The sequence below is a fragment of the Mauremys mutica genome, chromosome 1 (assembly GCF_020497125.1).
Source record: "Mauremys mutica isolate MM-2020 ecotype Southern chromosome 1, ASM2049712v1, whole genome shotgun sequence".
NCBI lineage: Eukaryota > Metazoa > Chordata > Testudines > Geoemydidae > Mauremys > Mauremys mutica.
The window spans coordinates 177,029,820-177,044,867 of NC_059072.1; the positions used below are offsets into that span (position 1 = coordinate 177,029,820).

At 45.9% G+C, this 15,048-nt stretch overlaps 1 protein-coding gene across 2 annotated transcripts in view; it reads right to left on the bottom strand.

Annotated features, from left to right (window-relative positions):
- Nucleotides 1–15,048, bottom strand: part of POU2F1 (POU class 2 homeobox 1) — a 235,728-nt gene that overhangs the window by 14,173 nt on the left and 206,507 nt on the right. For both annotated transcript variants that reach the window (XM_045001982.1, XM_045001981.1), the window contains exons 11-15: nucleotides 10,931–11,076; nucleotides 8,323–8,502; nucleotides 6,872–6,977; nucleotides 5,596–5,941; nucleotides 4,665–4,753 (exon numbers count right to left, since the gene is read on the bottom strand). In XM_045001982.1, the coding sequence (XP_044857917.1) occupies nucleotides 4,665–4,753; nucleotides 5,596–5,941; nucleotides 6,872–6,977; nucleotides 8,323–8,502; nucleotides 10,931–11,076 (867 nt within the window). The remainder of the gene's footprint in view (nucleotides 1–4,664; nucleotides 4,754–5,595; nucleotides 5,942–6,871; nucleotides 6,978–8,322; nucleotides 8,503–10,930; nucleotides 11,077–15,048) is intronic.

Consider the following 15,048-nt stretch of genomic DNA (forward strand, 5'->3'; position numbering starts at 1 on the left):
GGCATAATTCAACCATGTGGTACCAGATGTCTTTGGAGCATCACTTCACACTACCCAGATCAGCTGCAGTTGGATTTTGGCTGGCAAAGGCTGAGCAGCTGAAGCTAAGCACAAGCTGTTTCTAATTTTTGTAAAAATATAAAAATAAAGTTCCTATCTAGAATAAAAATTAAAGGCATCTCGCTGGATACTTTCAAATCTTAAAAAAATAAACCCAAGCACGAGTCATCCGATTGTTCTCAGAATTTCCCATCTGAATGTACTCAAAGCATCAGCACAGGGTGAAATGTCTGGCAGCAGGGAAACTGCCCTCCACTGTTCTGCCACCCTATAACAGGACCAGTACTTATTGAGAGAAACCTCCTTGAGAGCACTGGATAAGATTTTGCAGAAATTGAAATGGCTCTAAGGGACTGATCCAAAACCAATTGAAACTGAAGGGGGTCTTTTCCATTGACTTCAATGTGCTTTGGATCAGGACCTTGGTGGGGACACACTGCTCCATCCTATTGGCAAGAGAAAGGCCTAGTCAAGGAACCTAGAAGCAAAAAGGGGTGTAACACATATTCACACAGAATGGGAGCCACTACAGTATTTCTACATAGAGTGCTTCCGCCGACATGCATGAGCTGAAATTGAAGAAAAGCAACATCAACTTGCCCCATAACCTCAGCTATGCAGAACAACGCAATCCACAGCCTCAGAAACAACTCTGACATCATAACAAAAAATGTTGACAAAGGGGGTGCTGCAGTCATCATGAATAGGTTGGAATATGAACAAGAGGCTGCTAGACAATTCTCTGACCCCACATTCTACAGGCCATTACCCTCTGACCCCACTGAGGATTACCAAAAGAAACTACACTGTCTGCTCAAGAAACTCCCTAAAGAAGCACAGGAACAAATCTACACTGACGCACCCCTAGAGCCCCAACCAGGGGTATTCTATCTGCTACCCAAAATCTATAAACCTGGTAACCCTGGACGCCCCATCATCTCAGGCATTGGCACCCTGACTGCAGGATTACCTGGCTATGTAGACTCTCTCCTCAGGCCCTATGCTACCAGCACTCCCAGCTATCTTCGAGACACCACTGACTTCCTGAGGAAACTACAATCCATTGGTGATCTTCCTGAAAACACCATCCTAGACACTATGGATGTAGAAGCTCTCTACACCAACATTCCACACAAAGATGGACTACAAGCCATCAGGAATAGCATCCTCGATACCATCACGGCAAACCTAGTGGCTGAAATTTGTGACTTTGTCCTCACCCACAACTATTTCAGATTTGGGGACAATTTATATCTTCAAGCCAGCGGGACTGCTATAGCCCCATAATATGCCAACATTTTTATTGTTGACTTAGAACAATGCTTCCTCAGCTCTCGTCCCCTCACACCCCTACTCTACTTGCACTACATTGATGACATCTTCATCATCTGGACCCAAAGGAAGGCGGCCCTTGAGGAATTCCACCAAGATTTCAACAATTTCCACCCCACCATCCACTTCAGGCTGGAACAATCCACACAAGAGGTCCACTTCCTAGGCACTACAGGGCTAATAAGCGATGGTCAGATAAACACCATCCTATACCGGAAACCTACTGATGGCTATAATTACCTACATGCCTCCAGCTTTCATCCAGACGACATCACACGATCCATTGTCTACAGCCAACCTCTAAGATACAACTGCATTTGCTCTGATCCGTCAGACAGAGACAAACACCTACAGGATCCCTATCAAGCATTCTTAAAATTACAATACTCACCTGGTGAAGTGAAGAAACAGATTGACAGAGCAAGAAGGGTACCCAGAAGTCACCTACTACAAGACAGGCCCAACAAAGAAAGTAACAGAACGCCACTAGCCGTCACCTACAGCCCCCAATTAAAACCTCTCCAGCGCACCATCAAAGATCTAAAACCTATCCTGAAGGAGGATCCCTCACTCTCACAGACCTTGGGAGACAGGCCAGTCCTCACTTACAGACAACCCCCGAGCCTGAAGCAAATACTTACCAGCAACTACACACCACACAACAAAAACACCAACCCAGGAACCAAACCCTGCAACAAACCCTGGTGCCAACTCTGTCCACATATCTATTCAAGGGACACCATCATAGGACCTAATCACATCAGCCACACCATCAGGGGCTCGTTCACCTGCACATCTATCAATGTGATATATGCCATCATGTGCCAGCAATGCCCCTCTGCTATGTACATTGGCCAAACCGGACAGTGTACACAAAAGAATAAATGGACACAAATCTGACATCAGGAATCATAACATTCAAAAACCAGTAGGAGAACACTTCAGTCTCTCTGGTCACTCAGTAACAGACCTAAAAGTGGCAATTCTTCAACAAAAAAAATTCAAAAACAACACCAACATGAAACTGCAGAACTGGAATTAATTTGCAAACTGGACACCATCAGATTAGGCCTGAATAAAGACTGGGAGTGGTTGGGTCATTACAAAACCTAAACCTATTTTCCCTAATACTAATTCCCCCCCCACCACTGTTACTCGCACCTTCTTGTCAACTGTCTGAAATGGGCCACTCTCATTACCACTTCAAAAGTTATTTTTCCTCCCTTGGTATCCTGCTGTTAAGTGAATTGTCTCATTAGACTGACCTCACACTTGGTAAGGCAACTCCCATCCTTTCATGTATTTATACCTGCTCCTGTATTTTTCACTCCATGCATCTGATGAAGTGGGTTCTAGCCCACGAAAGCTTATGCCCAAATAAATTTGTTAGTCTCTAAGGTGCCACAAGGACTCCTTGTTGTTTTTACAATATGAAGGTTACTTAACTTGTTTGAGAAAAGCCTTTTTAAATTTTGGTTCCCCTTAATAGTTACAAACTACCTCACAAATCTACCCAGAGTTCAATTTGCCATGAAATCTGCCCTCAAAATAACATTCTTCTCTGCTCTTTGTGCACTTGGTACCAGGGCCGGCTCCAGACACCAGCCTACCAAGCATGTGCTTGGGGCGGCACCTTGGGACGAGGCGGCGCTCGGGGTTTATTTTTGTTTTTTTTGGTTTGGCCGGGCAGCACTGGGGGGGAGGGGGCGGGACTTGGGCGGCGCGGCGTGACGCTCGGGGGGGGGGCGGGGACTTGGGCGGCGTGACGCGACGCTCGGGGGGGCAGGGACTTGGGCGGCGCGGTGCGGTGCTCAGGAGGGGTGGGGGGCTTAGGCGACATGGCGCTCGGGGGGGGGCGGGGGCTTAGGTGGCACGATGCGACGCGACACTCGGGGAGCGGGGATTTGGGCGGTGCGACACTCGGGGGGCAGGGACTTGGGCGGTGCGGTGCAGTGCTTGGGAGGGGTGGGAGGCTTAGGCGACATGGCGCTCGGGTGGGTGGGGACTTGGGTGGCATGGTGCGGTGCTCGGGAGGGGCGGGGGGCTTGGGCGACACGACGCTCGGGGGGGGCAGGGACTTGGGCAGTGCAGTGCGGTGCTCGGGAGGGGTGGGGGGCTTGGGCGGTGTGACGCGACGCTCGGAGGGGCGGGGACTTGGGCAGGGCCGGGCGGTGCTCGGGAGGGGTGGGGGGCTTGGGCGGTGTGACGCAACGCTCGGAGGGGCGGGGACTTGGGCAGCACGACGCGATGCTCGGGAGGGGTGGGGGGCTTAGGCGGCACGGCGCTCGGGGGGGCGGGGACTTGGGCGGCGTGACGCGACACTCAGAGGGATGGCGACTTGGGCAGCGCGGTGCTCGGGAAGGATGGGAGGCTTAGGCGGCACGGCGCTCGGGGGGGCGGGGACTTGGGCAGCACGGTGCGGTGCTCGGGAGGGGTGGGAGACTTAGGCGGCACGGCGCTCGGGGGGCGGGGACTTGGGCGGCGCGACGCGATGCTCGGGTAGGGGCAGGGACTTGGGCGGTGCGACGCTCGGGGAGAGGTTCGGCGGGGCGGCGCTCTTTTTGTTTGCTTGGGGCGGCATAAATGTTAGAGCCGGCCCTGCTTGGTACAAGATTTTTTTTTTTTAACTGAATAGCTAAATTTAGTTTATAAATAAATTGCCTGATTTTCAGAGGTGATGAGTATCCAAATGGTTCTCAGTAAAGTCAATGGAAATTGCTGGATGCTCCACACACCAAAAAAAAAAAAATCAGGCCACTCACTTAGACATTTGAATAAGGAATTAATTCCTTATTTTATGGATTTATAGCTCCTAATTAAGGACTTTAGATACACATTTTGAAAGTCTTGATCTTGGATCTGTGTGTTCAGGTTTCTTGTTCTCTGAACTGTTCTGCTATTGGCCTCGATCAAGGCAACTATACTAAAGTATCTGCTAAATGAGCTGTAAAAAGTAGATCTCTAAACAGCCTGTTAAAATTGTCCCTCCACGTCCACTGAGAGGAGCAAAACTAATGCAGCGCCCAGCCACTCCCTGCACCACATTCTTCCTTAACATCACCACCAAATCCCTGAGATTGTATACTGTCCTAACCTGCCTCCCAACTTTGTATCTTACCATTCACAATTCTAAAAAAAAATCTCTGTGCCATCTTTGTAAAGCTTCTGTCCCTGACTGAATGTTGGGGTTCAGGAATGTTGCCTCTCTTTTTTTGGTGAGTAAAACATACAAATAACAAAATCAGTTAGATATTAAAAGGAATTTTACTAACCTTGAATAGTTGCCAGTGTACTGTTGCTCATCAGAGCTGGGCTGAGAGCACCGCCTAGCGTCCCTGGATTGAGACTGAGTAAGGCACCTCTGTGATACCAAGAAAACAGGAAAGGAGATAGATCAAGGGAGGTTGTGTTACTATTCAGAGACCATCATACAGAGAAAGAAGGTAGAATTCAAGGGTCTGATTTAAAAAAAGAACAAAACCCTTTCCTGTAGTATTTTAATTTCTCTCATACCACAATGTGGTCTTGGATAAACCTTCACAACTGCCTTTCAACACTTTGCTTAACAACAAACCTGAAGAACAGGCACCCCAAAAGCACAGATTGTAGTGTATTACTGCTGTGAATTACACTCAAAGTGACTTCTTGGGACACTGCAACTCTTTAGAGAGCTATCGGAAGGAAATGAGAATAAAGAGAAACTGAAAGAACTACAAGGCATTTACAGCAATATTTTTTTAGTCACACAGCATCAACAGAATGATTTCCAATAAATATTCAGATGTTCTCCATCTTGCTCTGGGACCAAAGGAACAGAACTGAACACAGGAGAATGAAGGGACTCTAAGATGCCAATTCAATTTAAAGTTAGCAGCATGGGTAGTGTAGTTTAATGGTCACAGCAAAGAAATAGTAGTCAGAGCTCCTTGGCTCTACACCCAGCTCGGCCACTGACTTAATGTATGACTGATCAAGTCACTAAACCTTTCAGCTTCCTCATATACCAAATGGGGATAACATCCCTATAGGGGTATTGCAGGGCTTAATCCATTAGTATTTGTAAACCCTTTGAGAGGTGTAGGTGAAAGATGCTAAAGTGCAAAACACAGTATTAAAAAATCATGATAAATAGAGCCCATGTAAATAATTCCAAGCATTGCTATTTTCTTCATTTATCATCTAAAATGCAAAGACAATCCTTACCCAGCTGCAAACTGTGAGGGTGCCATCAAGCCTGGGTTTAGTCCTGCTGCAGCAGCCATGGCAGCGAGACTTGCATTTGCAGGCAACTGTGCAGCACCTTGTAGTGCAGCTGCTGCCGCTGTTTGCAACCCTGATGCCGTCACCATCACCTGGCTGGTCCCAAGAGGGGAGGACAAGGGAGTAGAGGTTGTCTGTGTTGTGCTGGTCTCACTGGCACTGGATGCCTCGGAAGTGGAGGCTGAGGCAGAAGGGGAAGGACTCAGAGAGGGTGAAGTCACTGCTGAGGAAGCTGGAGGTGCTGTAGAGATCACGGTTGCTGTGTTGTTGGAGGTGGTTTCTGTTGTGCCTGGAAGGAGGATTCCAGTTAGAACAGTCCAAAGCACAGGCATGCCTGAACAGAAACCTCTACCACCTGGACTGGTCAGCATAGGAAAGAGGAAGTGAGACAGACATGTCTCTGTGAGACTGAAGGGCACAGTGAATTCAAGAGACGAGGACTAGTGAGTGTGGATCTCAGATCACAACTGTCTCTTCAGGAGGAGGCTGGGTGGCTCAGGTTGGTAATGGGAGTGCCTTTCGCTTCTAGGTCACCACAGGGTGTTGGTCTCAGCAGAGAGGCCAGACTGAACAGCCATGAAAAATGAATTACTCCAACATAGGACTGAGGCACATTGGCAGGGCAGTGTAAGGGAAGCTTGCACGGCAGTTGCCCACACTGTCATTTCAGTGGCAAAACAGAGGACTTCACTCTCTATGACTGTCAGTCCAGAGTTTTCCATCAGCACTGAATTGCTTTTTAATTAAAATGTTTAAAAGGACAAGGTGAGAGTGAGATGAGAGGAAGGAAATCAGACTGAAGTCAAACTGAGTATCTGGGCAGTGAGAAGGGAAATCCTCCATATTGTTTCTTTGCATCTGTATACCTTAGCTATATTTGTGAGTTCCCAGAGAATCCTTTGCTCCCCACAAAGCACTGCTTTTGTACTCTATTTTTCACCTTCAGCTAGGCAGGTTATGGCATCTGAGACTCCTACACAACATGTCTTACAAGGATACAGCAAATCCAAGAGCCAGTTCTCTACAGAGATTTTAGACTGCAACACAGGAACATCAAAAAACTCAAAAGATTGTTCACCTTAAACTCTTTATCTGTTTGATATGTAGACGTCACCAGTAATCCACTGGACTTCCATGCTATTATCTGAATTGGTTATCCCTGACTGCAGGGGTTTTCTGAAAAACCTGCTGTGCTGATGCAGCTTAGGTTGTATCTTACCTGTGACTGACAGACTAGTGACAGCAGCACTAGTTAGAGGGAGCACAGGGTTGACAGTCAGAGTAGTAGCTGCACTGCTTGTCACAAGGCTTGGCGTGGTTGCCACCTAGAGGTTAGAAGAGAACATAACTGTGCAACTCATAAGAAGGAAAAGAGTTACCTGACTTGGGTTCTTATCTCCTCATCCTCAACTGAAGATGAGGATAGGAAATGTGCCTAAAACTCCCAGATGAAAAAACAGGGTTGACACTTCTACTCCTCAGGCATAATGTAACTTTACACCACAAGGTAAAACGTGTGATTGCAGGCAACAGAATTTTCTCAAGGGCTTGTCTGAGACTGGAATGAACTTCCACGGGAACTAAACCTATCACAAACCTCACCACCTTCTGCTTCAAGTGTAACGTGCACGTCTTCCACCTTTCCTTCTCTAGCATAAATACACAGCAACATGTACAAAAAACCACCTTCTAAAACAACTGCACTACACTGCACACATAATTTCATCCCTGAGGAGAGGATGACAAAAAGAACAAACCACACATGACAGATGTTAGTCATGACATTTAATATACTGCTGGATGGTGCTCAGATACTACAGTGATGAGGGCTGTATAAAATCATATGTAGAATAGACTAGCTAGAGGCTACATGAAATGCACAGACTTCATATTTTCAGAAGCACAGCTACCATCTCCAGATAACAACAGACCTCCCTGAACAATGGTGGCACAGACCTCCCTGAACAATGGTGGCATGGAGCTCAAGGAACCTTGATGAATGCACTTTGTTTACTTATGTTTTCAGTAAGTTTGTGTTTACTTCAAATATAAGGTTTAGAAAATGAGTTACAAAGATTAGCTAAACTTTTTTTTCACTTTGATATACATTAACCCTGCCCAAAAGGGACAAAAATAGTAGAATCAGGTTTGGGTGACTTAGTCTGCCAACTACTGCCTAGAAACTGATAGGATCTATGCATGATTCAATGCATTAATGTGACTGGAACAAGATGGAAAGGGTGGAACTGGGTAGCATTTTTTTCCTTTTACAGAAAGGGGTTTGGATAAGTACACCGATATGGAAAAGAATTCAAACACGAATTATGATTTCTTAGCATATGTCCAAAGCAGTAATATAAACTGCATCTTTGTGAGTTGTATTCAATCAGCTGTGAATTACTGCCAGAGCAAGTTAGGAGTTCAGTTGGGCATTTAAATAATGCATTCACACTGGCTGATTTGTAACATTTACCTTTTGTTTATAGTACACAGTGGGAACCAGTAAATATAATATTGAAAATGCCAATTAAGTATCTCAGTTACATTTGTGAGCACAACTCTGCTGCACAGAGCAGGTGAAAAATGTGTGTAATTCCCATTATTGCCAGAAGGAGAGGAGTGACTGATCTTTTCCAATGTGCTGAGCCATCTTCATTTCTTGATTCTTACCAGTGAGGTTGGGCAAGGGAAAATTGCTTTGATGGGAGAGCTGCTGGTTCCACCACTACTGGGTGGGTTGATCCTTTTCTCCTTCTGGCGCCGGTTACAGAACCAAACGCGGATCACCTCCTTCTCCATGTTCAGCTGGTCAGCTATCAGGGTGATCTCCTCCGAGGTAGGCTTTTGGTTCTGAAAAATGAGAAATATTTGAAAATCATGGAAATTACTTTGATGAGTGCTGCATTATGGGTCCAGCATAGCAGGATTCTAAACTAAAGAACTGGAGGAAGGAACAACATATAGCTGGAATAGGCCTTCCTGTTTTACCAAAGCAGATGTTGTCAGGAAAGGATTAAGCAAAAGTGGGACCTGATGGACCATCCTCCCAATCTCCTAACCTCAGATGGAGCCTTCCTGTTCAGCATCCCCAACACTCAGAACTACTTCTTCTCATCCAGCCCCGCCCCAACTAAACAGACTCTTTTTTCTTCCTAGCTGCCAACTTCCAAGTTTGTCATTTTACCGTTCTCACCCAGCTCCCCAAATGCTCCTTCCTCTAAGTTGCACCCAAAACCTCTTCTGCTTTGTCAGGGGTAAGCCCTCTCCCTGAAATGCCTCCTTACTACACTTTCCCAACATGACTGCTACTGAACATGGGTGTTCCTCTAGCACTTCCTGAGCTAGATTCTCTTTTGTGTTCAAGCAGACAGGGTGCCACTTACTGCTCCCTGACATGGGGGCTGGTCTGTGCTGGCCCCATCGTTAGTGCGAGATACCTTGGGCCTGCACTAACCTACACCACTTGCCTAGGGACCCTAAGCTCTGCTATGCATCCGACATGTGCCTTAAACATGTCCTTTCAGAGAGAAGGGAATAACCATAATTTTGGCAAGGCAGAAAGCCAGGGATGAAGCCTGAGACCTTGCAATAAGGGGAGAGTCTTTCATCACCTCATGGGGAAGGGAGAGGCATCAGTGACGATCAGATGATCTGCAAGTTGTCTGCCCTGAGAGCACAACAAAATGATGTTCGGGAGGCACCTGCAGAGGTGAGACTTGGACTCTAATTTATCTTGCGCTTGTCACCACAGTACTTAAATTACCAAAGTTACATATAGTCAACTAAGAGTCTAAACATAAATGATGTTTGGTTCTCTTTCCACCTTTCCCAAGTGCACAGACACTTATTTCCTTTTCTTTTCTCTTTCCTGGTGTGCACAATATCATGGCTTAATCCACTGCTTGATATCCTTGAGTAAGAAACTAAGGGGAAACAGAACTGTCAAGAACCAATGGGACAGCACTTACATTTTTTAATTTATTAAAATTAGGTGAATACAGATAATTTTGCTTGGTACAATATTTACTATTTCCCCTTCCTTGGTACATACACTTTACTAAGTGGATTGAAAGATTGCCTAAGTATGGCCCTCTCTGAGCCTCTGATGAAATGATACTCTCACGGTGGCTGGGCCTTTAAGGGAAGTCAGGGACAAGACTACTCATGACAGGCTCCTATAAGGGAGAATGAGCCAATTTAGTTACTGGTAATTAAATCCCTTGGTGGTTGGTTGACAGCTAATTAATGAGAACGATCAAGGGTTGGCTCCTAGAGACAGAAAGTTCATGAGAGCTATTTTCCTCAGAGAGCTCAACAGAGCCAGGGGCCTGGAAGGCATGGTCTGAGGGACAGGGAACTCCCAAACAAAGGCAAGAAGGCAACTACATGTTGCCCCAGAAAAGAGGTGCAGTTGACAGATAGCAACAGACCTCTGGCTCTGGGGAAGGATTATTCCCAGATAGTGTCAAGAAGTCTAACTCCAGGGAAAGGGGTTCAGCCGACAGAACTTTGCTGTAGGGGAATGGTGGACCCAGAAGTGGAGCGAAGTTTTGCTTGTATTTTCATTGAGCCTTTGGTTAATAAACAGACCTCTCAGTAGAGGTATTGTTCCCTGTGTAAAGCTTCACTGAACTTGTTGATGACATTCAGGAAAACTGAGGGAGCAACTACAGCACCACACTTGGCCAGTAGAAGCGCTATAGGGAAAGTACACCCTCTGACGATTTGTAACTGTTTTGCAATACACTTTCACAACTCACTACAGATTTCCCCACCCTTTGACAGGAACAATCTGCCCACAACATACAGATTGATAGACCTGCAAATGTATGAACACAAAGACTAACACAGCTAAAGATATCAGCAGATGCACACAACAACAAACTTATATTGTGCTTTTCAGTTGAGGATTTTACAAACCTTGTTTTATATCTGAGGAAACAGAGGCAGAGCGATTATATGATTTGCCTAAGGTATCACAGCAAATCTGCCACAGAACATGAGGGATGAGAACTGAAGAGTTCTGACTCCCAGTCCTGTTCAACAACTAGATGACAGACACAGATTGAAGATATACTAATTTAAATATTTAATGTCTATTATGTTTAATATGCATCTTAAATATACTATTTCTTATATTGTATCCACAACAATCATTGCATATCTTAAAATGTTTCCTAGCTGCAGAATTCTTTTCACCTTAATGGACATGTTCTTGAGCAAAGCCATTATTCTACTTTATTACAAATTGGCTGAGTAGAGCAACTGATTCACTGACCTCCAGAAAACTCTTCTCTAAGGCCACACGTATGTTGGTCTCTATGCTGGTGCGTTTCTTCCTCCTACGGTTCAAGCCCTCAATCCCCAGCCCCGGGGAATTCAGGGCACTTGGGCTGGAGAGAGCTGAATCAGATGAGAGATTTTCTGAAAGAGAACGGAAGAGCATGTATCAGCAAGAGACTTTGTGTCAGTGCACTGCAATCCAATTAAAGGATCCCACACATTCTACCTGTGTAAGAGATGGCAGAACGTACCCCATATTCGTTCCAGACCTGGGTGGGCTCCTTCACAGCAGAGGTATTAACCTGGTATTACCATTTATATCTGAAATTTACAAGCTATGAATAGGGCCCTGTGTCCTTTGTGACAAACAAAAAATGACTGCTCATCTTATGCAGTAACTGTGGTTCTTCAAGATGTGTCCCCCTATCGGTGCTCCACTCTAGGTGTGACAGAGACTCCCACACCTTTGATTAGAGAGTTCTCATAGCAGCGTCTGTTCGTCCCATGCTTGTGTGACAGTCAGTCTTGTGCCCCCATCCTGTTATATAGCACTGCACGGGTGAACTGCCCTCGGTTCCTTCTTGTCAGGGACTCGAACCCCGACAGCAAAGTTTGTTGTCTGACCGCAGAGAGACAGGCAACACCAGCAAGGTCCGATCAAAAGCTCTTTATTGACAAGTGCACGCATCAATAGAGAGCAGCTCGGCTCCAGAGAGAACCAGCCCCCCTTTACAGTTTAGTATTAGCCTATATAGACAGTTTTATTACATCATAGATCATTCACTTGAGCAACCCACCCCCCTTTGTCTAATAACTAGAAATTAGACACCTTTTAATATATACGCATGCCTAGTCTCTACAGTATTAAATTGTTAATATCTTAACAAGCGCCAAAAGTTAGGAATGTAAGGGAGTTAAACGCACCGAAAACTAAACCGGGGAGTTAGAGTCAGAACTGTAGGATGTTAGTGTTTCTTACCAGTTCTTCAAACACTGTTCCTAACATAACACAGCTGGTACCAGCCCCTCACTTATCTCACTCTTTCCCAGGGCTTTGTGAGACAATGCTGCTTCTCAGTATTTTTCCACTCTGGGATTACCCAGAAACCTCTGTTAGCCTGACTTCAGTCAGGTTGGCATAACTGGTTTTGTGCTACATCTTTATTCAGGCCTAACATTCTCTATCATGAAGCCCCATAGCAGAGAGCTCTGAAGCAGATGAGAAGGAGGGCAAGTGGTGGAGCACCTATAGGGGGACACATCTCAAAGAACCACAGTTATTGGACAGGGTGAGTAACCCATTTCTTCTTCTTCGAGTAGTGTCCCTAAGGGTGCTCACTATAGGTGATTACCAAACAGTACCATCTAAGGTGGAAGGGACTTTGGAGTCGAATCCAGTACAGCAGAGAGTACAGTCAAGCCAAATATATCGGAGGCAGAGTTGTGGGTGATTGCATAGTGTTCAGAGAACGCATGCACAGAAGCCCAAGTGGCAGCTTTACATATTTCAATGATCAGTACGTTTTTGAGGAATGCCGTGGAAGTGGCAATGGACCTTGTCAAATGGGTGCGTATGAGTGAGAATGGCTCAATGTTATGAGATCAGTAATAAGAGTCTGAAATCCTCTTGGACGCAGACTGGAGATTGCAGAGCCTTTTGATGTGTGTGCAAAAGACACTTCTCTGTCTTTCTGAAGACTTTTGTTCTGTCTAGATAGAAGGTCAGAGCTCTTCTGACATACAGGGTATGTAGTATTGCATCCTGGGGATTCATATACTGATGGAGTAGAAGTCAGGAAGTGAGTGGTCTGACTGATGTGAAATGCAGACGAGATCTTAGGTAAGCATTTGGAGTGAGGTCAAAGCATGATCTTCATCCTTAAAAAACACCGTGAATGGGCTGTATGCTGTCAGGGTCCCTAGTTCACCAACCCATTGCGCTGATGTGATGGCTATCAGGAATGCTGTCTTCATAGACAAATGGAATAAAGCAAGAAGCCAAGAGGTTCAAAGGGCGGTCTTGTGAGGCATTTAAGCACCAGGTTGAGGCCCCATATTGGAGATGGACATTGAACTGGTGGCTAGAGGTTTCCCGGCCTTTGAGAAACCTTGTTATGGTCAGGTGGATAAAGATGGACTAGCCCCCTATAGAAGGGTGAAAGGTCATGATGGTTGCCAGGTGGACTCTTATTGAGCTCACTGATAAACCGAAAATGTTTAGGGCTTAGGTGTAGTCTAGTATATCTGGAAATGATGCAGTCCATTGGTGAAAGCTGTCTACAGCCACACCAACAGGCAAAAGGAGACCATTTCTGACAATACGTGTAGCCAGCAGGTTGTTTCCCGCTGTGTAGTAGCATTCTTTTTACATTGTCTGAACAGGCTGCCTCCACCCTGTGAGCCATTAAATTAACCACACTTTGAGATGAAGTGTCGAGACTGGAGTGAAGAATCCTCCTGTGCTAGTGGGAGAGGAGGTGGGGAGTGTTGCGAAGAATGATCGGAGGGCAAGGAAGGTAGCTGTAGGAAGTAAGAAAACAACGTTTGCCTGGGCCATGTGGGTGGCTATTAGGATGACTCTTGCCCTGTCTCTCTCTTGGCTATTAGGGGAGTTGGAAGGAATGCACATGGTAGGTTTGACAACCACTTAAGTTGAAAAACATCCCCTAAGGATTGGTGGCCCAGTCCGCCTTTGAGCAGAAGTGGGTACATTTTTTGTTTGCCTCTGTGGCAAAAAGATCTATCGGGGGGGGGGTGCCCCATTAGTGGAATATGTGGGATCTATTTCCCCATTCATGATCTTGGAAGAATTGTCGGCTGAGTGCATCTGCAGTCACATTCTGGATACCTGGGAGATACGCTGCTGTGACAGTAATCTGGGTTTGTATGCACCAATTCCAAAGTTTGAGTGCCTCATTATAAAGGGAGGGAGATCTGGATCCTCCGGGCAGCTGATGTAAAACATGCATGATATATTGTCCATCATGATTTTTATATGCTTTCCTTTTATTAGTGGTTGGAATCAGAGATAAGCATATCTGACTGCCTTGAGCTCCAGGAGACTGATAGGTGGCATCGTCTCCTGCGACATCCACTTGCCTTGGATCACGTAAACGTCTAGACACACTCCCCAGCCTAGCAGAGAGGCGTCTGTCATTATAACGACTGTAGAAGCAGGATATGTGAAAGGAACTCCTGTGCACACGTTATGATGGTTCTTCCACCAATCAAGGTATTGTTTCACGAAGGCAGGTACACAAAGGAGCATATGTAGACTGTGTTTGGTGGGCAAATAAATGGTTCTGAGCCATCCATGGAGGCAGCATATTTTAAGTCAGGCATGCTCTGTCATGAAGATCATGGCCACCATGTGGCCCAGTAATTGAATGCAGTTCCTGACCATGGTGTGTGGACTGAGTTGAATCATGTTCACTATGTTGGAGGGGGCCACGAACCTGTGCTGAGGAAGGCAGGCTCTTGCTGTCACTGAATCGAGATGTGCCCCTGTGAACTCTAGGCTCTGTACTGGGGTCAATGTGGATTTATGTATATTCAGTTGTAGACCCAATTGGAGGAAGAGGTCTATGGCCTTGGAAGTTACCCAAGACGTCCTCTCTATGGAGCAGCCTTTTAGCAACCAATTATCTGGGCAAGGGAATACTAAAATATCTTTCTTGTGGAGTTGGTCGGCTACCACCAACATGACCTTCGAAAAGACCCCGGGGCAGATGACAGATCTAAGAGGAACACTCAATATTGGAAGTGATTCTGGCCAACAATAAACCAAAGGAATCATTTGTGGGATGGGCAGGTAGATATACATATCCTGAGTGTCGAGGACTGAAAACCAATCCCCTTCCTCTAGTGAGGGAATTATCCTCTACCGTGGACATCACCATTTTGAATTTCTACACCTTTACATAGGTGTGGATTAGTCTCAGGTCTAGGATGAGTCTCCGCTCTCTTTTGGTACCAGGAAGTACCCTGAATAAAACCTCTGTGCTGCATGGGGACAGGTTTTATAGCTCCCCAACGTAAGAGAGCACCTATTTCTTGGTACAGTACGCTCTCATGAGCGGGGTCCCTGCAGAGGGATGAGGACTGAGGGTGGTT